Here is a 24222-nt window from a genome sequence, read left to right as displayed (position 1 = left end):
TACTCCCGTAAAGATTTACACCCTCGGAAACCCTGTACAGGGTCGCTATGGGTCGGAACCGACTCGATGGCACTTAACAACAACAACAACAATTTTAATTTTACTCAGCAAAATGTCCTCCAGAGTGTCATCCATGTTGTGAGGTGTTTTGCAGACTCATCATTTTTCAGTATTTCGTAGAATGTTCTGTTTGCATTGGAAAATAATATATTGGGTTTAGTTCTCTGTCTGTGAGTTCAAGTTGATTAAATTGCACTTATTTTTTGAGGCCCCCTTGTGTACTGCTACCACCTTGTATACTGCTACCACGTCTCCTAAATTATAGTTTTAGGCAAATGATTTCTAAATTTTGAGCTATGATTCCTAGAACCAATGAATATTTATTACTAAATGGATATTTGTAATGAAACCCTTTGAAAGCACAGGAAGGAGACAGTTATCCTTGTCTTAACTGAGCAGTAATGTGTTTTGGGAGCAGGGATTCCTAGTGGTGCAGTGGGTCAAGCATTGGGATGCTTACTGACAACTTAGCTCCCATAGAGATCTACAGCTTGGGAAACCCAATGAAGTAGTTCTGCTCTGTCCTGTAGAATAAAGGCCATGAATGAAAAGGGTCTGGTGTACAATATGATTCTTTTAATACAGACTCACACAAACAGCCATCTCCAGTGATTGAGGGATTACCCAATTTTTGTTAATTCACACTGACCTTGCCTCTAGCTATCAAGGTTGAAGCAGCAATGGAGAGTGAAGATTGTCAACAGTAGGGGCATCATGAGCAGAGAGGGGAGACAGCAGCCAGGATCGGGCAGAAAGAGAAAAGATGGAGAAGGAAGGGAATCAGACCAAGAGGTAGGAATGAAAACATACAAAGGAATAGAAAAGGAGAAAGAGGTAAAAACAACCGGAGTGAGAATGGACAAGAGTTATACAAGTATAAACTATTGAAGTAATGTTAAGTATGAGGGTAAGTAAAAAATATTGCTACTAAGTTCCACTTCATACATGTACAAGTTTATCCCAAACAAAATGTGTTTGAATGTATCTGCAATCACTGGGTGACTGCAGACAAGTACTCTCAGTAATAACTTGACTAAGACTCGTTTGGATGCCATCCCCCAAAAAAGGATACTTTTTGAGCCATGGTGGGGGAAACAAATTTTGGTTTTGAGGTGAGGGCTAATTCCAAATATTTAACAGATTTCAAGTGGACATCTTTCCAAATCATTGAAGCTTTGCAGCAAGTTTACAGGAATACTGCCCCACTTAAAACTGGTTTTTAGATGGACCAGGCACTTGAAGGTTGACCTTCTAAGATGAGCCACGAGACAGAGGCTTTCATCTACAAATGAAGAAAAGAGGTGGGGTGGGGGTCAAGCCCAGAAACTGGAGGAGATGTGAAATGACCAGTGATTTGATAACACTGAAATTGGGCTCTCATGGTTTGGCATAATTCAATTTTAGTTAAATATCTTGGCTTTATCAAGCTTTTCAGCCCATTGGGTGTCAAAACCATTGCACAAAGCTGATCTAGCTCAAAAAATGGAGCTTTTCATCAGTCTTGTAAACAAGATCAAAGTTAATGAAGATGATTTAATGAAACAAATCATAACCAGGGACAAGTCTTGGATTTACCTATACGATCTAGAGAGCAACATCCAGTCAAAGCAGTGTCTTCCAGGGGGATCTGCTGACAAATTAAACTCAAGGTAGAGAAGTCAACTCAGAAGGTTATTGCAATTCACTTTTGGGATTCCCAAGAATAATGTTGATAGATTTTTTTTGAAGGACGCAGTGCCATCACGGGGGTTTGTTAGGAGAAATTTTAGGAGAAATGAAAACTCTGTTGGTAAGAAAAGACACAGGAATGTGGCCACCAGGAACTTTTTCCATCACAACAATGTACCTGCTCATTTTTGCACGGTAACAAGAACTGTCCTACAGTAATTTACTTGAGAAACTTTACCCCATCCATCCTACAGCTCTGATCTTGCCCCTTCATACTTGTTTTTGTTTCTAAAACTTATTTCAAAGGAACACAATTAAAGTTCCTTTTTGTTGTTAAGTTCCCTCGAGTCGGTTCCAACTCATAGCGACCCTGAACAGGGTTTCCTAGGCTGTAAATCTTTATGGGAACAGAAGCCTCATCTTTCTCCCACGGAGCAGCTGGTAGTTTCGAACTGCTGACCTTGTGGTTTTCAGCCCTATTCGTAAAGTTCCTTGGGGATCCCAAAACCCCTGTTTGATGTGGTGTAAATCAAAGAGCACAGAATTATTCTGGGAGATACTGGACAGATTCAGAAGTGTATAGACCTAGATGAAAGATTCAGAAGTGTATAGACCTAGATGAAAGATATGTCAAGAAACAGTAGCTTCACATTTTGAAATTTTCCTAAAGGTTTCTATGATTTTGTAGCAGTACTTTTGACTTACCCTTATAAAATTCCAATGTTTTAATCTTCTGAGCCTAAGAGATACAAAGAATGGCGTTTAGCCATGAATTAAAGAATAGAAGCATGAAAAAAGGGAATTTTTAAAAAATAAAACTTTTAAGACCACCACTAAGAAATTCAAAACTGGTGTTTAGTTTTTCAACATACTAATAGTAATATTTGAACCATATTGTTCAAATATTTTTAGACACTGTTATAAATGCTTTGTATATACTGATTGATTTAATCCTCACCAGAGCTTTGAAAACAGTCGCTGGTACTCCTTTTTTACAGATGCATCTATGAAACAAAAAGAATCATTTGCCTAGACTAGTCACATATCAGAGCCAGGATTTCACTGATGCAATCTAACTATACTGCAGTGTATGTATGGTATATTTCTGTAGAAATTTGTCTTGTTTTGAGAATGTAAAAATGCCATTGGAATGGTTATACATCTGCTAGAGTAACAAATTGTGGACACTTTTTCAAAATTAACTTTTCTTCTGTTTAGTTTTAGTTACTTTACAAAGTTTATTAAACTAGGTACCGGCACACACAGATAGGTAATGCATGGAAACTGCCCCCGCTAATCTGAATACCAGTTTGTAATTGTTCACTCCAAGCAAACTATGTATCTGTACTTTCGAATCAAGCATATGTGTGCCAGTGAATGTTTGTTACCTTCAAAATACATTGTTCACCTTTAAAGCCATGGACCAACCTAGTAATCTTGCCATTACCCAACACTTTTAGAATACTTTTAATACGCTGCACAACAAAATTAGCCTTCCATTGAAAAAGCAGTACCTAGTTTGATCACCCACCTTAAAAGTAAAGCCTCATACAGATATTCAAAAAGTATTTATCTAAAAAGGTGTTTTGTTTTGTTTTGTTTTGTTTTTACAGCCCTGATGGAGTAAAATGTTTGCAGGCTATAGAGGAGGAAATGTGAATGGAGTTAGTGGATTTCACCAGGAACTTTGGAAGAGTGTTGGGTATTAGTGTTGCACTGGAGGAGGCTGAGAATTGAGCCCTGTTTAGAGGGAACAGAAAGACTTCTGTGAGGAGTGTGGGTAAATAAACCAGGAATCTACCGGAAGATCATTGCTTGACTCTCTAAATCTTAATTATTTAATTATTTATAGTTTTTAGAATCATTCAGTACACATAATACTTTATTTCCATTGAGAAATAGAAAAGCTGTATAATTTGAAAGTGTTTCTTGATACTGAGGCACTTAACATTCACCACCACCATTACTACTAAACGTTTGAAAAGAATGGAGCTGTGACTGGGAATCCTATGAGATTTTACTCCCACCCCCACCCCCCAAAAATAGCAACAAACCTCATTGGGGACTTTAATAAGTGCCTTTTGGGCAAGTAAGAGAAATTCTGGGTTACCTGGCAGTTAAGAAGGAAGTTTATTAAGTTTAGTCTAGTTAACTTTTGACTTTGATAAATTGTTCTAGCATTTGAAGGCTGGGAAGATAAGTCAATCCCCTCTTGAATGAAATAATAAAAAAGAGATTATGTGAAACTGAGAGTTATCTTCATTTATTTGAGTGTTTCTCATCTTTGTTGCATTGATACTTCCTCTTGCTGATTTTTATTATGGCATTTGGGAAACTTTAAAATTAATATTGCTGTTTTTTATATTTACACATAGATTACCCACATTTCATTCATTCAGCAAACATGGGTGACAAATGTGCATAGTAAATAATGAGAGCACAAATGAATAACTCAGTTCGAGCCACTTCTAGACTAGTAGGGCAAATGAAATAATAAACCTAAGTAGTTGTTAAGTGTCAGTGAGTTGGTTCCAACCCATAGCAACCCTCTATAGAGTAGCTGGTGAATTTGAACTGCCAGCCTTGCAATTCAAACTGACCTTGGGGTTGAGTGCTTATCTTCCAGTGTCATGTCAAAACTTCAAACCAACAGTTAGAATACAGTATAAAATACAGTGCTAGAGGTATATGTAGATTCCTATTGAATAAATAGTGACATTTCACACTGACTCAGGACTATCACCTTGGGAGGAGATATTTGAGTTAAGCCTTTAAGTAGAAAAGGAATTTCTGAACCAGAGAATGTAGATAATAGCAGTTCTGAGTAACTTAAATTTCCTACTTCTCAGTCTAAACTACTCTACCCTACTAGGAAAAAAAAACAACCAAGTCAATTCACTGTAGAATTGACTCCAACTCAGTGACCTTGTATCGGGTTTTCAAGACAGCTTCCTCTCTGTCCTGTAGAGTGGCTGGTTGTTTGAACTGCCACCCTTGTGGCTAACATCACTGTGGCACCAGCGTTCCTTATCTCACACTGTTAAAGTGCCGTCAAGTCAGTTCCAACTCATAGCAATCCTGTATAGAGTTTTCCAGAAGTTGCTAACAGGTTTGAACCGCCGATCATGCAATTATCAGTCCAGTGCTTATCCTACAGCACCACACCGGGACTCTACCTCCCATCATACAGACTGCTATTTAACTGGTATTTTAAGAAGAGGGTAAGTCAAAAAGTTACTTTGAGGGTTCTGATTCATACATGCAAATGAAATGTTTAAAGAGCCCTCTGTTCTCTTAGCAATACATTTGTCTTAGTCTTGTTAGAGTGCCTTCAAAAAAGAATATTTGTGTCATGGATAAGCCAAGAGGATGTCTGTCAATCTTGACAAAACAAAAGGGCTCAAGTCCAGAAACTGGTAGAAGACCATAGAATTACCATTCATGTGATAGCTCTGAAGTGGAACTTCACATGGTTCAACAGTTTAAATTTTAACACAAACATATCTTCCTCAGCAAGCTTTTGGCTCAATGGGTTCCAAAAGCACTGCTTGAAAATCAGCTGGCTCAAGAAGAGCTCGTCTTTCCATTGGTCTTTTAAGCAAGATAAAGCTATTGAAGACGGTTTGTAATGGAAATAATTAAAACCAGGAATGAGTCTTGGTTTTACAGTACAATCCAGAAGGCAACACCCAATCAAACCAATTGCTTCCAAGGGAATATGCTGGCCCAATTAAATTGAAGGTGGAGAGGCCAGCTCAGAAAGTTATGACAGCTAATTTAGGGGATTGCAAAAGAGTATTGATTTTTCTAGGACACAAGATGATCACAGGGGCTAATTAGGAAGAAGTTTTTAAGGAAAACTGTTCTGGTGAGAAAAAGGCCCCGAGAGTTGGGCCAAAGAAATTTATCCATCACAACAATGCACCTGCTCATTATTAAGGGTCTCCAGGGCGTTCCTATGAGAATATCATTGGGGAACCTTTACCCCATCCACCCTGCATCCTTGATCTTGCCCCTTCGGACTTCTTTTTCTTCCCCAGTACAAAGAACATTGATAAGGAATATGATTTTATTCCCTAGAGAATGCCCAAAACTGCCATTTTGACATGGTATGAATTAAAGAGCAAAGAATTCTTTGGAAGAAGGGTTGGAGAGATGAAAACATTACTTTTAGAATGTGTATAGACCATATGAAGGATATTGTTGAAAAACAATAGCTTCCCATTTTTATGTTTTTGTTTCCTAAGTTTCTATGAATTTTTCCTTAGCAATACCGTTTGACTTCCTGTTAAGTAATACTGAGATGCCTAAGTAAATCTCTTGTAAAAAGTTTTATTCTAAATCTATGAAAACTAAATTACTGTTATTTCACCTTCCCTTCCAAAACACACATACCACCACCACTCACATCCTCTGCCTCCCTCGGATACCAGAGTTCTCAGATGCAGAAGTTCCTTATAGAACATGATGTATTTGCATATAGCCTCCTGTATATTTTGAATCATCAATTTTATAATGACTAATAACAATGTAATAGCACTTTACTCTTCCTCTTAGCCTTTGAGGGATTGCTTTGACCACTTCATTGCTCTCTTGTTAAATGCTGTGGAGTCTGTTCCCACTCATAGTGACTCTGTATAGAATTTCCAAGGAGTAACTGGTGGATTTGAATCACCAGCCAACCTTGTAGTTAGTAGTCTAGTCTAATACTTACACTACAATGTTATGCCAGGAGCCTTTTTTTCCTCCTGGAACATTTTCAATGTTCCATGTGCAACCCATCAATATGAATGGCCAACTGTAATTTTAAAAGATGGAAATAAGTAGAAAGTGCAAGTGGAGATTATTCATTCTTTTTAGCGTAACAATTTCTGATTGTTGGGACTTGCTGTTGTAAAGATTTATACAGCTTTTAGAGATTTCTTGAAGTAAATTTTCAATGATCCAAATGCAGATCAGAGAAGGTCCCTTTCAGATGCAAAAGCCAGTGTCATCTTTGCAGTAATATTTACAAGCGTTTTTAAAGTTCTCAGAGGAAAGGATATACCTTCTCTATGCCAGAAATTTTTTCCTTCTATTAATTTATGCTTGCCCTCTTCCAACTCCTTGTCTAGCCTGTGCTCTCTCATTCAGCATTATTTCTATATAGTAACTGTTAAACACCCAATATATAATATGTTCATCTCTTAAAAATTGTGTATCTGAATCCTGACTTTTTAAAAATTACCATTCCCTGAGAAATTTATGTGTAATCTTAGAATATTGTTTGAATTTAAGGTATGCCTATTTCCCGTGTCAACAATTTTTAAATTTAAAATAAATTTTGGGGTAAATACTCAAAACTTGATGTTTCTCTTAGTATTTTTGTGGTGCTAATTTCTTGTCCTTTATCCTAAGAATTTAATCTTGATATCTAATTGATAGAATTTTGACTCGTAATTTTATCTTAACTGATTTTATTATTTTGTTGTTGTTGTTGTTAACCTGATTTTAACATTACTTTAGTTTATCAGTAGAAGTACGACTTCACCTTATTTAACCTAAGTATAACGTCTTTGCCCTTTCCCCCTTTGATATTTTGCTTATAGCATCTTATAGACAGGGTTAACTAGTTCCATTTAATAAATACCTTGGTTAAAATTCTTTTATCAATCTAATTATAACCCATATTGCAGGTTATGCTATTAATATTACATTCCTTCCCTTGCACGCCCTCCCCCTTCTTTAGAAGTAAGAGTTTTGAGCAAAATTCATTTATTTTAAATCACCAAATATTATCTTTTCTGCAGATAATATCACCCACTGCATTATTTTTGGCTGCGAAAGTAGAAGAACAGGCTCGAAAGCTTGAACATGTTATCAAAGTTGCACATGCTTGTCTTCATCCCCTAGACCCACTGCTGGATACTAAATGTGATGTATGTAAAATCCTGTTCTGGTTTTTCTCTGAAATTTGAAACTTTTTTCATAATAAAAATGTAAATCAGTTAGTGTTAGCAGTCAAATGCTTATTGTTATTACCACATTAGAAATGTAATACCCAGAAGCAGTCTGACAGAAAAATATTTTATGGATGGTTATGAATTTGAATGTCATTCTGAATCATCTAAGGCTTTCTTTGATTCATGGGTACATCTAAGTGTTTCACATTTTGTTAGACTGATCCTCACAGCAAACCTGTGGTATATGTAGAGGGTAAGTCATAGCACCTCCATTGTTGATATTTATTGAGATCAGAAGATGAGTCTCTGAGATCAAATTGCCCACCGTAGAAAGAATAGGAAATCTCCAAATTTACCTCTACGTCAGTAATTAGTCATTTAAAGAATCATTCCTTTACTATACATATACCCATATCTCTGATAAAGATGCATTTTACCTTGTATTGATGAGCAGCATTTTGTTTTACTAGTATTTTAATTTTCCTAATGGGTAATTTTCTTTTCCAAGCAACCTGATTGTTATCAGCATAATAATTATTATAATGGGTTATATTTGAAAACAATGTAAATGTTTTCTGACATTTCTTTAAAATGAAGGTTCAAATTCTGAGCCTTTAACTAATGTTTTAGTATAATTATTATGGTGGTTATGTGCCGTGGAGTCAGTTCCAACTCATAGTGACCCTATACGGGGTTTCCGAGGCTGTATATCTTTACAGGAGCAGAACACCTCATCTTTCTCCTGCAGAACAGCTGGTAGTTTGGAACTGCTGACCTTGCAGTTCACAGCCTGATTTGTAACCACTAATAAGTGACTTTTTTAGCTATGACTTGAATCTGAGTACCACATTATATTCATCCAATTTGATACGGGACAAGTTTAAGGTCCAGATTAAGTTGTGTTGAATTATATCTGATTTTATTAATGGTATCTCTGGTAGCGTAGTGGTTACGAATCGGGCTGCGAACCTTAAGGTCAGCGGTTCGAAACTACCAGCCGCTCCGCGGGAGAAAGATGAGGCTTTCTACTCCCGTAAAGATTTACACCCTCGGAAACCCTGTACAGGGTCGCTATGGGTCGGACCCGACTCGATGGCACTTAACAACAACAACAACAACAATCTTTGTTCTAGATGTTAATTTTAAGGGAGTAAAATATTGTAGCCATTAAATTACTATGGAATGTGTGATCATTCAAAGAGGACTCCTGTAGTTTCTGTTTTACAAATTCATAATTATTTCTTAATGACTACTTTAGAGTATTGTTCAAATAATAAAATTCTGTTTTAAATAACAGCTTAGTACCCTTTCCAAAATGGAGCAACATGTTTTCAGTCTCCAGTTTAGCACCGTGTTCTTATATAAATGACTATTTGTGTATGATATATCATTTTCTTACCACCTTAATTAAATGTCATGATCTAAGAATGGGATAGCCAAAGTTGTTCATTCTATTTCTTCCCAGAGTGATTGCAATTGGAGAACAATTTAAAGTTGAGATTTAGAGAAAAGACCCTCTGGTATTCGTGTCCCTGTGGGTCTATGATGCATTATTTTGAACATGGCACTGTGGATGAAGCACTTGACTGCTAACTATAGGGTTGGTCATTTGAACCCAACATGGGAGAAGGATGTGGCAGTCTGCTTCTGTAAAGATCTCACCATTGGAAATCCTCTGGAGCACTTCGACTCTGTCCTCTAGGGTCACTATATAAGTTAGAATTGACTAAATGACAGGGGTGTTTGGGGGTGTTTTGATACCTGAAATTTTTTTCTTAACCTAGAGATTTGCGGACTGGTTTTTTTGTTGTTATCCTGAGAAGGCGAAGTTAATTCTAAAAATATAGTTCACTAATTTACTGTGACTTAATGAATTGTCACATGAAATGTCCGTGAGTGAATTTGTGATTCTTATCTTTAAGACAGGTTTGATGTTCTTACATGGCTTGTTGTGTCCTGTTAAATGGCTCTACAGTGTTTTATTTTACAGACTGAATAGATATTTTTTCTCAAAGATTAACCTACCACATTTCGTTATTATCTCTAGGTTGTCTATTTTTGCTGTGTTTGTATTTTCTACATATTAGGAACTAATTTAATTTGGACTTGACACAGTAAATAGATTTTCTCTATCAACTTCAATTTATTTCCCCTACTTCCAAACTACTATGGTACTTTCACGATGAATCTATAATTCCCAAGGCATTTAACAATCCCATCATCTATTAATAGTGCAATGTTTGCCATAGACATTTTATTATTTTATTATTTTTATATGGCAGGCTTACCTTCAACAGACTCAAGAATTGGTTATACTTGAAACCATAATGCTACAAACCCTAGGTATGTACTTCTTGTGTTCTTTGGTGCAGTACTCCAAATAAATGAAAAGATTATTTCTGAAATGGTGTCAGTATTAAAGTTGTATTGAAATTAGTTTTTAATTAGAATAGTAGTATTGTCTGGTTATTAGAAAATCAAAAAAAAAAATTAAGTTTCGTTTGACATAATGGGAAACATAGCCCTTCCTTGTAATTTCTCTGGATTTTAGATAGTTGGGTGATCTAACCGTAAGTACTTCTTTTGGATTCTCTCAACCTAGGCGCCCAGTTTGGCTCTGACTTGCACTGTAGAGTAAAATAGTTCCTTAAAGTTAGGGATTATGATTGCAGTGTGTACAAACATAAAACAGCAATGCTTGCTCTCCCAGAACTTAGAGTATTTCATGAATATGGCACACAGTATTAAATATGACCCTATTTATTTGTTGACCATCGTTTTCTAAAAGTTACATCTTCATATGCAAGGTTCGTGCAATTTAAGTGATTGCAAAAGATGATTTAATCTGATCTTCCACTGTACTAATGAGGAAATTAAGGCCTAAAAAGGCTATGAATCGTCTAAAGCCATGTGCCATGTAGTTCAAGTAGTTGCAGAGTTACCATTTAGATCTTACCTTTTAAAACCTGGGAGCTCCCAGATTTACTTATGGGAAAAGGATTTGGATTGTGGCAGGAAGACTGTGGGCGTTGGGAAGATCCTGGATTTAAATCGTCAGGTCTCTGACTTGCCTTGTAAACTTGGGCACATTTCTTTACCTGTTATACGAGGTTTGTGGGGAAATTAAGTTAAAATAATAGTGGAATTTCTTTTCCATGAAATTTTTGAAGTCCTCTCAAACTTCAATTCTGTGTATATGAGGTGAGGTAGAATAATAATAGCTGCCTTGCGTTGTGAATTTGAAAATGAAAGATAATATATAAAAAACCATTTCTTCATAGTTGGTTTGTTATGAATAGTCATTTCTTATAGTTGCTACTTTTATTTGTTATTTTATGCCCAAATGTTGAACAGAAGAGCTTCACCTTATGACAGATTGTTTTTATTACAAAAGTAGCTTATTTGAAGTTTTTATAATATAAAAAGTATGAAAAGTAAAAACAAGATTCTTCCTCCCAATTCATGAATTGGCATTATTGTTTATATAAAATTGCATAAATTTATACATAATGAGAAGATTATGTTTGAGTGACAAAAAATAAAATAATTATAAACTGTGATATTATGGACACAGGACTTGCTAGCCGCAAAGTTGGTGTTTCAACCCACCAACTGTTCCTTGGAAACCCTATCCAGGGTCGCTATGAGTTGGCACCAACTTAAAAGCACTTAACAACAACATACTACTATGGAGTTCTGGTGCGGCACTGCAGGATAAGCACTGGACTTCTAACCACAAGGTCAGCAGCTCAAACCCACCAGCTACTCCTCAGAAATTGGACTTGACAGCACTTAACAGCTACTAGAAGGAGCTCTGGTAGCGTAGTGGTTACAAATCGGGCTGCGAGCAGCAAGGTCAGCAGTTCGAAACTACCAGCTGTTCCGCAGGAGAAAGATGAGGCTTTCTGCTCCCGTAAAGATTTACAGCCTCGGAAACCCTGTTCAGGGTTGCTATGAGTCAGAACCCGACTCCATGGTACATAACAACAACAACAACTAGAAAGTGATTATTTTATTATATAAACTTATTTTATATGTTTATCTGAAAGATTCTTACTCTGTACAGGGTCGCTATGAGTTGGAACAGACTCCACGGCACATAACAACAACAACAACAACAGCAGCAACTAGAAAGTGAATATTTTATTACGTAAATTTATTTTATATGTTTTTCTGAAAGATTCTTAAGCAGGGAGAATAAATACCTTTATTTTAAGGGGCACCATCAAATTTAGAGAATGTACCTGTAGTGCTTTGGTAGTGTAGTGGTTACGGATAGGGCTGCTAATCTCAAGGTCGGCAGTTGGAAACTACCACCTGTTCCATGAGAGAAAGATGAGGCTTTCTGCACCCATAAAGATTTACAGCCTCGGAAACCCTGTAACAGGGTCATTGTGAGTCGGGACCAACTCCACGGCACCTAACAACAACAACCTGTGGTGCCTTTTAAAAAAATTACTATTTTTCAGGTTTCATTATAGTAGAAACAGACCACACAATAACTTTATAAGTACATAATGCTTATTTGTTAGGGTTTTATTCAATTACTGTAGTGAAGGCTCCATATGTGGGCTTCACTTTTAAGAAAAAAGGTCCTGCTTCAGGACTGGTTGGACGCTGAAAGCATCTCACCATTGCATCTGGTTTTAGCAGCAGTGATTTAATGAATCTTGAGACCTAAATGGTTCACTTGCCTAAACAATCTTAATTATTAATAAAATATAGTTATAAGCAGACTTATCAAAGCTCTTTGACATAAAGTAGATAATTGGGTCTATTGCAACTCAAAGCAATCTTATGTACAACTAGGCAAACCCTGGGCCCTGCAACATCCTCGTGGGTTGCTGGTATGCTTATGTCCTTTATCATAAGAACATTAGAAGACTGCTCTTGTGAAGAGCTGTCGAGTGAACCACCTTATGTAGGGTTTCCCAGGAGCCACTGGGGAGATGGAACTGCCAACCCTTGTGGTCAAATGCTTATTCTATAGCGCCATGCCAGAACTCCTTTAGAGGACTGTCACTTTCAAAGAACCATTTCTGCCACTGTGTACAAAGGTTATTTTTAGGAAAAATGTTCTTTCACATATTCTAAAAGGAAAAGTAGAGATACATATGAGGGAGTTTCAAAACATTTGCAGGAAAAAATCCATTCTTGTCATTCAGTTTTTCCACAAATTTTTTCCTTCATATGAGAAAAATATTATTTGCTGAATATTGAGAAATTTAAGCTGTATGACAAGGTTAGTGTAATGTCTGTATTTGCCATGATTTAAGTTTGTTTTTAACTTAAGGACAGTCCTAAATTAATTACAACTCAAGAATTTTTAATAAATATCACCCTTGCTCTGTAGCTAACTTTGATACCTGTGTTCATAATTGGGACAATGTGTTTGAGAAGAAATTTCTTGTCACGGAAGTATAATGAGCACAACACTGATGATGAGAAGCTTTAACTTTGTCTGGATTTATTTTTAGTAATGAATATATTAATCATTTATTGTGTGGTGAATGGCATTTCTCAGACAAGTAATGTAGTAATAAGTAATTGAGGAAAAAAGAAGTGCTTTTCATTTCAGGTTTTGAGATCACCATTGAACACCCACACACAGATGTGGTGAAATGTACCCAGTTAGTAAGAGGTAAGTGATCTTTGAAGCTTTTAAGATAAGTACTAATCATTTATAATTGGCTTATATGCTATTTTTGTGCTTATAAACTTTCCTTAAGCTTTATTGAAATAGAAGGAAATGTCCATTTGAAACATTTTAAAATTTGCATCTATCTACTCCTAGTTATTTTGTGGTTCTGCCTGATGAATTAACTTTCTTTGAGTCTTTAGTGAGTGTCTCATTTCATTAAAAAATTGAGGGCTTCCAAATCTTAAGACCCCTCCCAACCCCCATTGGGCTATGCCATTTCCATTTCAGTTAATACTTCAGATGTAGGCCAATAGTATATAGGCATAGAAAATAATATTAATTTCTGGTTTGTATCAAATTGTCATTGACTTTGAGGATTATTAGCAGTTTTAGGGAAGTTTTGAGGCCAACTCCAAGTGTTTCAGATAAAAATTGTATTAGCAGATTTGTCACTTTTGGAAATACATTGCCCACATTCATTTGTACAAAATTGATTTTAGGTTCTTTAATGTTAGTAAAAATGGTTCCTTTTTTGTATACTAAGTAACACAGCATGATGTATACTATTTGTGATATGCCTGTTAAATCTTTGATAAACAGGAGTCAAAGTGTTTGCATTGTTGTACTTTACAGCTTATATAGCATGTTGAGCAGCATTTTTATAGTTGCATGTTGTGCTGCTGCTTCTACTTTCCTGTTTCCCACTTAAAATGTTACAAACTAACAGCACCACTTGGGACCTTTACTGTGCCTTTTTCTGTTGCTTTCCTTTTGAAAACTGAATTTTGCAGTTTCATTCTTTTATTACCACACTTCTTTAGGTTAATCCTAAATAAAATGGGTAAGACTTCTGAATATCTTTTTATTTGTCTTTTTCATCTTTTCCTAAATATTCTGACATTTTATTCATTCTATACTGATTTCATTTTATGCCCAAAGAGGATTTTGTTAAACTAATGACTGCGTTCAAAAAAACAAAATGGAACTGTTGTCTGATACCACAGTATTGTTAAGAACTGGACTTCTTAAATTCATCACTTAAGTTTTTTGTCAATCCTGTCCACATACTACCATTTGTGTATTATAACATTAAATTATGGTTCCCATTCCTCATGGTTATATATTTTTTATAGCAAATTCTTATCCCTAATATTACAATTTAGTATAGAATTACATAAATAATTCATATAAGTGTTAAGAGAAAAGCTTAAGAGTAACAGCCATATAATTTCCTTTAAATTGAGTGCCTATTGAATGAAGATATGTATTTTCTTAGCTTAGTAGAAAGTGAAGCTAGATTTTCAACATAGCATTCTTGCTTGTGAAATTGGAATCTGTTTCTTTGACAGTCTATTAAATTTTAACTTTCTGTAAATGTTCTAACCTAAAGAAGTTAGAGATGTGATGTCATTTCATCAGTTGAAGCAAAATATATAAAGCTGATTTTTTTTGTTGTTAATATTTTAAATATGACCAATAATTAGAGTGCATTTGTCCAACTAACATTTCAGGTAACTACTTTTCATTTCAGTCCAGTTTTTTAAAATTTTCTTTCATGTTTGTTGTCCTTTATTTTTTCTTTGCTGTATCACAACATTCAGCTAACAAAAGACTCTTTCCCCTACATCATCCCTCTGTTGTAGTTTACAGGTCATTGACTTTAGATTTATTACCAGGTGAAAACTCCTACAGCAATCTAAAATTATTTTTACTTCTCTTGACAGATTCTGATTTTGGTCAGAGGTGGGGTAGATAAATGTGGTTTCTATAAAGACTATCTCCCTCTTTGTAGATGAAAAGGTTGATATTTTGCTGCTTTGCTGTAGAATTGGCCAATGTCATTTTACAGGGACCGTTCATGTCTGATTTCTCCTTCCCTCCCCACCAGGAAAGAATGACATACTTAAGGCACTACCTCCAAGACATCTGATGCTTTGCCACTCTTCCTTAGTACAGCTCTGCTAATCCCAAATCCCTTTTGTAAAACCTTTATATTGACCATCTATTGTAGCAGCAGGGGTTACGGCTGTCAAGGACAAAAAAATAGGAGTTAGGAAGGAATATGATGCCTGTTAGAGAGGTGAAGTTGAGGTGAACTGATCCTAGGTGAGCAGAGGGGAAATGTATGTCAGTGATTACGAATGTAATTGAAAAAAAGTGAAAAGTGAATGCAGCAAGGATATATACCCATTGGGAAGAATAATAATAAGAGACAGCAGAAGGTGGAGGGCGGAAACAAAACCTTTTTCGGTTTCTTAAGAAGCTAGTTGTTAAAAAATAAGTGCTGTTCTGTTGGGGACTAGTGTTGAAGCATTCTTATTCCCCCTAGTGTGCTTTTTATCTTTTATAAACATTGTCTTTAATTGGATACTGAAAATAATTTAAATCATGCAGTGTCGCTTCATAGATCTACACTCTCTTACATTTATTCTCTGATGATGCTTAGTAGTATGGTGGAAAATTTAGCAATTTGGGGGGTGGGGGGTTTTATTTTATTTTCTCTGATGGAAGTACTTAAGCCACTTAAATATGATGACTGAGGATTAAGTCTGGCAGGCAACTCTTTGTATTTTGTGTTAGACTTCAAAATCTTTTCTTCTTCTTCTTCTTCTTTTTTTTTTTTTTAAATCCAGGAGAATGCTTTATTGCACCTTTTAGCTGACTAGGTGCTTAACTTAGTAACAAGTTTAGCCCTTGTAACTGGCTAGCTAAAAGCAAATCGGCTTGTTTCTCAGATCTTTGGGGGATAGCAAGAAACATTTGAGTGAATGTTGTTGAAGATTTTCAGTAGTATAGAAAATGATGGCGCTCTTGTGATGTTTGTAAGTAGTAAGTAACATTTATTTTTTTTTTTGTGTACAAATCTTTGAAGTTTTTGTTGTGTTGAAAACTTTTTGATGATAGCATGTTAAAGCTGATAGTATTGTGTTCTTTTTTTTTTTTCTTTTCTTACAGCAAGCAAGGATTTGGCACAGACATCCTATTTCATGGCTACCAACAGGTTGTTATCCTGACCCTCTTTGTTGCACTGTTGTAGCACACTATAGCTTCCTTTAATGCAGGGCCCCCTCAATGTGTCTCTTACCCTTGTTGCAACAGGAGACTGGACCATCTACTGTGGTGGTACCTCCCTGTTTGCTTTGCGGTGTATTGTACAAGGGACTTTGGGCACAGAGGGGTTAAATGCACAATGTGAAGTGTAGTGGTGCTTTCTGATGACATATTCTCGATTTGTGAGTGCATAAGTCTAAAATTGGTAGCCTGAATAGCAGCTAAAGATTACAAAGAGCTAAACTTAACGTAGAAATTCGAGCAACTTGGTAAGTATAAAGCTGTTTCTAGTTTACAATTATAGTTAATGACAATTTTTTTAAATTTCACCTTGATCCAATCCTAACCTTAAAATAGTCATTAAAGGGATTTTTTTGTTTGTTTGTTTTTTTAACAGTAAAATTTACATAACGGGTTTTTTGTTTTTTTACAGTAAAATATCCAATAGTAATAAACTAAAAGTAGTCAAGTCCTGTCATTACATAGGTTTGCATAAGTACAATTTTACTTCATTTCAGTTTATATAAAACAAAAATGTTATGGGTTTGTGGTTGATCGTGAAACATTTTCATCAATTATGAAACTGAACTGGAAAGATCATTAAAGAGCTTTTAACATAGAATATATAATCCTGTTCTAGATTGACTATATTAAAAATCTAAGATTGTTTTTTAAATGGGTCTTTGGGGAAGAAGGGACCACACCAGCTTTGTATGGTCCTTAATTTCTTATTAAAGATGTATTAAAATTTTTAGATGGGCAAGTAATCTATTTTCTTAAGATATATGTTATTGGTATGTAACCTGTATAGTCCTAATAATTCTGAACAAAAAAGTCTTCATTGTAAAACTTCATTTAGAAGAGGCTACTATGGCATGCTACATGTCATTTTTTGGACATATAGCAGAGAGACAGAGGTAGTATTTTTGTAGTGCTTAGCAACATTGGGCCTGGAAGCTGTTTTGTAAAAGGTAAGTTTTCTTTGTGGTTTGCCAAAAAAAAAAAAAAAACAAGTGAGGTAGCTCTCTGACCTACTGAGAAATTTAATTTTTAAAAATGCTGATTAAGCCGTATCTAAATGGTATAATGTCTGATTATAATGTGACATTGGAATTACTTGTCAAGTTTACAAAATCTTCTGTTTCTTTTTCTTTGCATTTTGCATAAATTACAAAAACACCACTAAAAATTTAAAGTGTTGTGCTTATTTTATATTTACTAAACATGAATCTAGCTAATATACTATATTCCCTTCTTTTATAGAAATAAGTAAAAATACTTTTAATTTCAATCCATAAATTTTTTAGAATAATTGATAGTAGTGTTGATAAAATACTGCATATAAATAATATATAATAATAAATAATACTCTGAGGGTGTGGGGAACTTCATAGTCTATATAGATATTTTTAGTATAGAATTTTTATAACTAGTGTTGGCTTTTAATTTACAAAATAATGCTTTGTACTGTAGACTTAAAGAAGAAATCCTTTATTTGTTTGTTTATTTGCTCTAATCTTATTGGTAAATGTTTTCTTTGTTTTACATATATGAATATCTGTGGCTCTTCATTTCCAAACCTGCTATACAACAGTCTACATCTCACGACCTTCTGCCTTCAGTACAAACCAACAGTGATAGCATGTGTATGCATTCATTTGGCTTGCAAATGGTCCAATTGGGAAATTCCTGTGTCAACTGATGGAAAGCATTGGTGGGAATATGTAGATCCTACAGTTACTCTAGAATTACTAGATGGTAAGTAGAATCAAGCCTGTTTGAGAAACAAAATCTGTTTTTACAAATAAAATATTTCTTGTACTTGTCCTATGTAGTTTAAAAAATAATAAATGCCTTTGTACCCATTGTCCTATAAATTCTGCCCAATTTAAATCCCTGCTGCCCACCCCATAATTTGACACTAATCCAAATGTCACCTCAGCTATTAGTATTTCAGTTTGTGTTTCAAAAGTCTCTTTAAAACATAAGAAAATGAACAGAGTGACAATAAGAATTCCTTAGCCTAAAGGAAAAAAAAATTGAAGGCATATTAACTACCACTGAGTATCCAAAGCACTTTCAGGACTTTTCACAGGAATGTGATTTATAATGCTATAGTTGGTAGTGCAGGTATCCCTAATTTTGTTTAAAACGTGTAGGCTGCAAGTTGAGTGTTAGCTTACTATATAAAATGTGAAAAGAACTACAGGGATAGTCAGGGTACCATCCCTTTCTTGGTAGTGCCATTAACACCAAAGTATATATTGCATTATTAAATATGAATAGACAAAAGATTTGGGGATACAAATTTGCAAATTATGAACAAGGAATTTGGAGATCTCCTGATAGTAATTTCTCTAGCTGAAAAATAAAAAAAGCTGACCAAAGATTAGGAGATTTTGGGGTTATTAGAATATAGTTACTAATAACTATAGTATTTAGTAACCAGATACTATAGTTTTGGGTTTTTTTAAGCTTTTATTATAAATTGAGTGATTACTGGCAGATCATCGGTTTTTGTTTCATTGCAATAATTACAATCCCTTCCATGCACCATCGATTAACAGTATTTACCTCTCTTACCTTTTTTTTGTTGGGGGGGGTAGGGTAATACAGAAAACATACATTTATTTAAACAACCAATGGGCACATTTTTGCATGCCAGCCACACCGGCACACAGCCTTCCTCATTCCATGGGTCTAGAGTCCTCAGATGCTGTATCTCTCTATGCCATCACCTCTGCCTCCATCTCTAGTGTCACTGCTTCTCTGGTTAGGATCCCACACTCTGCTTATGGTCTTCCCTCTTGATGATCCTAGGGTCCTCTGTTCTTGGAATATAAAATTACTTACTCCGCCCTACACAATATTCTCCATTTACAGCTATGACAGTTGCAGTTAGTCATAATAATTACTAATGAATCAAAAGACTCCTACCCCCACCCTACTCCATCCCTTTGTACCTAAACTAGAAGAAAACTATTCCATGGGGATTCTACTGTATCCCTCCCCCACCCCCCCACTGTGAAACTAAGCACACTCTTGAAAATGTGTAAGCCAGTCACTTCATGCCTTTATAGTCCCCCATTTTTGATAACTAACATCTAAGTTGCCTGCCCCTGTCAACCCTGTGTACTAAGGGAATAGGCTTGATCCTTTATAATATAAAGACTCCTTCCCTCTTTGTTGGTATTTGAGCTAATACATCCATAAGTATAGGTCAAGTTTATTTAAGTGTAGTGGTTTTCACTTGCTTCTTGTATCACACTTCTTTATCTTCCTCTAGTCAAGTTCTGATAAGCAAGCTCTCCAAGCTAGGTAAAATGGGTACGCTCTGCAAGTTTAGGCATTCTTGCATGCCTGCCCCCACTTCAGATCAGCTGGCCACTTTACTCTTACTCTAGCCCCCAGTGACTAAGTCAGTTTTTCATGGGCTCAGGAGTTCCCAAGTAAAGTATCTTCTGTTGTCTAGCTGCTCTTGGCTGGTCTGCATGTCCTTTCAAGTGGGAATGTCCCACCTCTGAAGGTTCTGAATGGGGCTCAGGATTTCACCTAAGGCCCATATTCTGCAAAGTTTTATTACCAAAAAGCCTATTTCACTGAGCAAATTCTAATACCCCTTTTAGCTATTACAGTCAGTTACAGGCTAAAGACAAGCTTTCTGTCATATTTCCCATTATTCCTTTCTATCTGCCTTAAATGTCTATTTTATAATTGTAGGCAAGGGAAACTAAAATCAACAAGACAGTCACGCACCTTAACATTGTTTCCTCTCTTTTACCCATTGAGACTAGAACCCTCTTGTTCCAAGATTGAGTATGCATCACTATTTCCCTCAATCCCATTTAGCGCATACAAACCTCCCTAAGTCTTACTGTATCTTCCTTGTTCTTCCACCTCCTCCCCTTCTTGTGTATTGCTCTACCCTAACCTGTGCCATACCGTCCCCTCCTTACCACCCTTGGAAGCCAACAAAGAATTTTTCTGTTAGTATGGAAATCTTTTACAATAATGGTCTTATGTAATATTTGTCTTTTTGTGACTAATATCACTCATCATAGTGTCCTCAAGGTTTATCGATGTTATGAGGTGTTTTGCTGCTTCATCATTATTCTTGAAGATAGTATAGTATTCCATTGTGTGTATGAACCAAAGTTTCTTTATCTATTCTTCCATTGACGGGCACTTTAGGCTGTCTCCTTTTTGCTATTGTGAATAGTGTTACGATGAACTTTGGTTTGCATCTGTCTACTCGGGTTCTGGCTCATATTTCTTATGGATATATACCAAGTAGAGGAATTGCTGGGTAATAAAGTATTTCTGTTTCCAACTTTCTGAGGAAGCGCCATACCATTTTCCAGAATGGCTGAACCATTTTACAGTCCCACCAACCATATAGGAGGGTCCCAATCTCTCCACACCCTCCCCATCATTTATCGTCCTGTTTTTTGAACTGCAGTGTTAGTGCTGGGGTGAGATGATATTTCATTGTTGCTTTGATTTGCATCTTCCTAATAGCTAATGATTGTGAACATTTCTTCATGTTGTTGGCTACCTGAATGTCTTCCTTGGTGAAGTGTATGTTCATGTACTGTGCCAGTTTTTAAATGGATTATTTGTCTTTTTCCTTTAGAGGTGTTGCCATTTCCTATAGATTTTAAAGATTAGTTACTAGTATTGTCGTTAAGTACTGTCGAGTCGGTTCCAACTCATAGTGATCCTGTACAGGGTTTCCAAGGAACAGCTGGTGAGTTTGAACTGCCAGCCTTATGGTTCAAACTGGCCTTGCAGTCTAGTGCTTTATCACACAGTGCCACACCCAAACTCATAGTTCAGAGAAGATAGAAAGGTGTGTTTTTTTAAAAAAAAAAAAAAACTACAGGTCCCCTAAATAATTAAAACCTTTTGGGAGAGTCATGTGAGCAGTCCCTCATGACATTCCAAACCAACCACCTTGAGGGTTTGTAGGCAGTCCTTCTCTTCAGCCTCTTAGCCATGTGACCCCTGGGCCTCTGAGTTGCTCAGACAATTGTTACAAAGCTCTTTTAGCTGGTCTGTAAATGTCCAGAGGGCACAATTCTGCAAGCTGGCCTCCTGCTAATAGGCCAGGGGTAAAGAACCTTTTTTCCGCCAAAATTTATAATAGTCTCAGACCATACACAATTAGCAACTTAAAAATTAGCCTATATGCATTGGTTAAACATTTAATTAACTAACCCCAAATGTGTTGGAGTCCTGGTGTGGTGCTGTGAATTAATGCGCCAAACTGCAAAGCTGTTGTAACTGCAAGGTCGGCAGTTCAAGCTCACCAGCTGTTCCTTGGAAACACTATACAGGGTTGCTCTGGTTTGGAATTGACTCGATGGCACTTAACAACAACAACCACAATGTGATGGAGCCCGGGTATGGTGCTGTGAGTTCATGAGCCAGACAGCAAAGCCTTTTGAACTGCAAGGTCAATGGTTCAAGCTCACCAGCTACTCCTTGGAAATGCTGTACAGGGTCTCCATAGATCAGAACCTACTCAGCGGCACTTAGCAATGTAATGTCTGGAGTACTGGTGTGATGCTATTAGGATAAGCACTTGACCTCAAGGTCAGTTTGAACTGCAAGGTCAGCAATTCAAACTCACTAGCTATTCCTCAGAAACCCTGTACAGAGTCGATATGGGTCGGAACCAAATAACTTAGCAACAACAACAGCATACAGCCTCCAGACTGGACATGCTGGCATCCAGCAAGCCTTTAGCTATTATTTCTCCATGCTGCCACCGCTCCTCTTACTACTTCCAGGTAGGCATCTCAGGCTCCATTCATGCTCTTCTTTCTTGATGGTCCTAAAATCATCTGTTCCTTCTTCTGATATAACTACTTTTAAATATGGTTTTGTTGTTAAATGTCATCAAGTCAGTTCCAACCCATAGCAACCCTGTATAGGGTTTCCGAGGAGCATCTGGTGAGCTTGAACTGCCAACCTTGCAGTTCCAACCGACATTGCAGTCTAGCGGATTAACCTACAGCGTCACACCAGGATTCCCTTTTAATTATAGATGATGACAAAACTAACCAATCCCAGTGTTAGAATCCTGTGATACCCTATTTGCATAGCTTCACCCAGTCATTTGGTGGGTTTTAAGGAAACTTCAGATATACGTAAATCAGGGTACCACAATCCTCTTTTCCCTTACCCTTTACCAAGCATGGTGGTCTTTTCTAGGGAATGGTCCTTCCTGATAACATGTTCAAAGTATGTGAAACAAAGTGTTGCCATCCTCATTTCTAATAAGGTTTCTTGCTGTACCTCTTTCAGCACAGGTTTGTTTATTCATTCTTCTGACCGGCTGCCAGACTGACCATGTGCCATCAAGTGGATTCTGACTCATAGTGACCCTGTATAAGGCTTCATAGGCTTTAAATCTTTACAGTAGTAGAAAGTCTTACCTGCCTTCCACAGGCTAGACTCAAACTGCTGACTTGGCAGTTCTAATCCTCTGTGCCATCAGGCAGCCTAATATTCTTCACAGCACCAGCGTTCAAATCTGTCAGTTCTTCCTCAGTCTTCTTTATTGTCCAGCTTTTCTGTGTATATGATGTGATTAAAAATACCATGGCTAGGGTCAGGCATACCTTAGTCCTCAAAATGTTATCTTTACACTTTAAAATGTAAAGGTCTCTTGCAGCAGATTTGCCCAATGCAATATTGTCATTTGAATTTCTTGTTTGCTCCTCCATGAGAATTAATTGTGAATCCAAGTAAAATGAAGTCCTTAACAATTTCAATCTTTTTCCATTTATCAGGATGTTAATTATTGGTCCCATGAGGATATTTGTTTTCTTTACATTGAGTTCTAATCCATACTGAAGACTGTTAGCCCTTGAACCACCAGTAAGTACTTCAAGTCCTATTCACTCCCAGCAAGCAAGGTTGTATCGTCTGCACATTGCAGTCTTCCTTCAATCCTGATACCACGTTCTTCTTCATATGATCCAGCTTCTCGGATTATTTGTTCTGTTTTCAGAGTTAATAAGTATAGTGAAAGAATACAAGATGCATACCTTTCCTGATTTTAAACCATTCTGTATCCCCTTGTTTTGTTCGAGCAACTGCCTCTTGGCTTATATACAGCTTCAGCATGAGTAAAATTAATTGTTCTGAAATCCCCATTCTTCATCCAAAATTATATGCAGAAAAATTTTATTTGCATGCAATATTAATAATTATATTATTCAATCATTTAATTATAATGGGTCACCTTTTTTGGTCTTGGGCACAAATATATAACTTCAGTCAGTTGGCCTTCCAAATTTCTTGGCCTAGATGAGTGAGCACCTCCAGCACTGCAGCAGTTAGTTGAAACATTTCGATTGGTATTCCATCACTTACTTCCTAAATCATTGTTTTTTACCAAAGACTTCAGTACAACTTGAATTTATTGCTTTAATACCATTGGTTCTTCATCCTGTGCATCGTCCTGATATGGTTGAAGAGAGACCAGTTCTGTTTAGTACAGAGACTTTGTGTATTCCTTCCGTGTTCTTTTTGTGCTTCCTTCACATTTTACCCATAGAATCCCTCAGTATTGTAACTCCAGGCTTGATTTTTTTCTTCAATTCTTTTAGCTTGAGAAATTCCCAGTGTATGGGTTTTCTAACTGCAGGTCTTTGCACACTTTATATGCTACTTTATTTTGTCTTTTCAAGAGTCCCTTTGAAATTTTCAACTCTGTTTTTTTAAGGTTTTTATTGTGGATTGAGTGAAAGTTTACAGGGCACATCATCAATTTCACATTCAACAATTCATATAACTTGTTTCATTACATTGATTATAATCCCCTCCATATACCATGAGTTAAAAGTATTT

The 24222-nt window shown here is 36.3% G+C and overlaps 1 protein-coding gene across 2 annotated transcripts in view; it reads left to right on the top strand.

The window, feature by feature from the left end:
- The window catches only part of CCNT2 (cyclin T2), a 48461-nt gene that overhangs the window by 16106 nt on the left and 8133 nt on the right, over window positions 1-24222 (top strand). For both annotated transcript variants that reach the window (XM_006834584.1, XM_006834585.1), the window contains exons 3-7: window positions 7518-7646; window positions 9953-10013; window positions 13249-13311; window positions 16267-16312; window positions 17957-18120. In XM_006834584.1, the coding sequence (XP_006834647.1) occupies window positions 7518-7646; window positions 9953-10013; window positions 13249-13311; window positions 16267-16312; window positions 17957-18120 (463 nt within the window). The remainder of the gene's footprint in view (window positions 1-7517; window positions 7647-9952; window positions 10014-13248; window positions 13312-16266; window positions 16313-17956; window positions 18121-24222) is intronic.

Source organism: Chrysochloris asiatica, unplaced genomic scaffold, assembly GCF_000296735.1.
Source record: "Chrysochloris asiatica unplaced genomic scaffold, ChrAsi1.0 scaffold00012, whole genome shotgun sequence".
Taxonomy (NCBI): Eukaryota; Metazoa; Chordata; class Mammalia; order Afrosoricida; family Chrysochloridae; genus Chrysochloris; species Chrysochloris asiatica.
The sequence above is the reverse complement of the archived record's forward strand: the minus strand, read 5'-3'. Positions and strand labels throughout refer to the sequence as shown.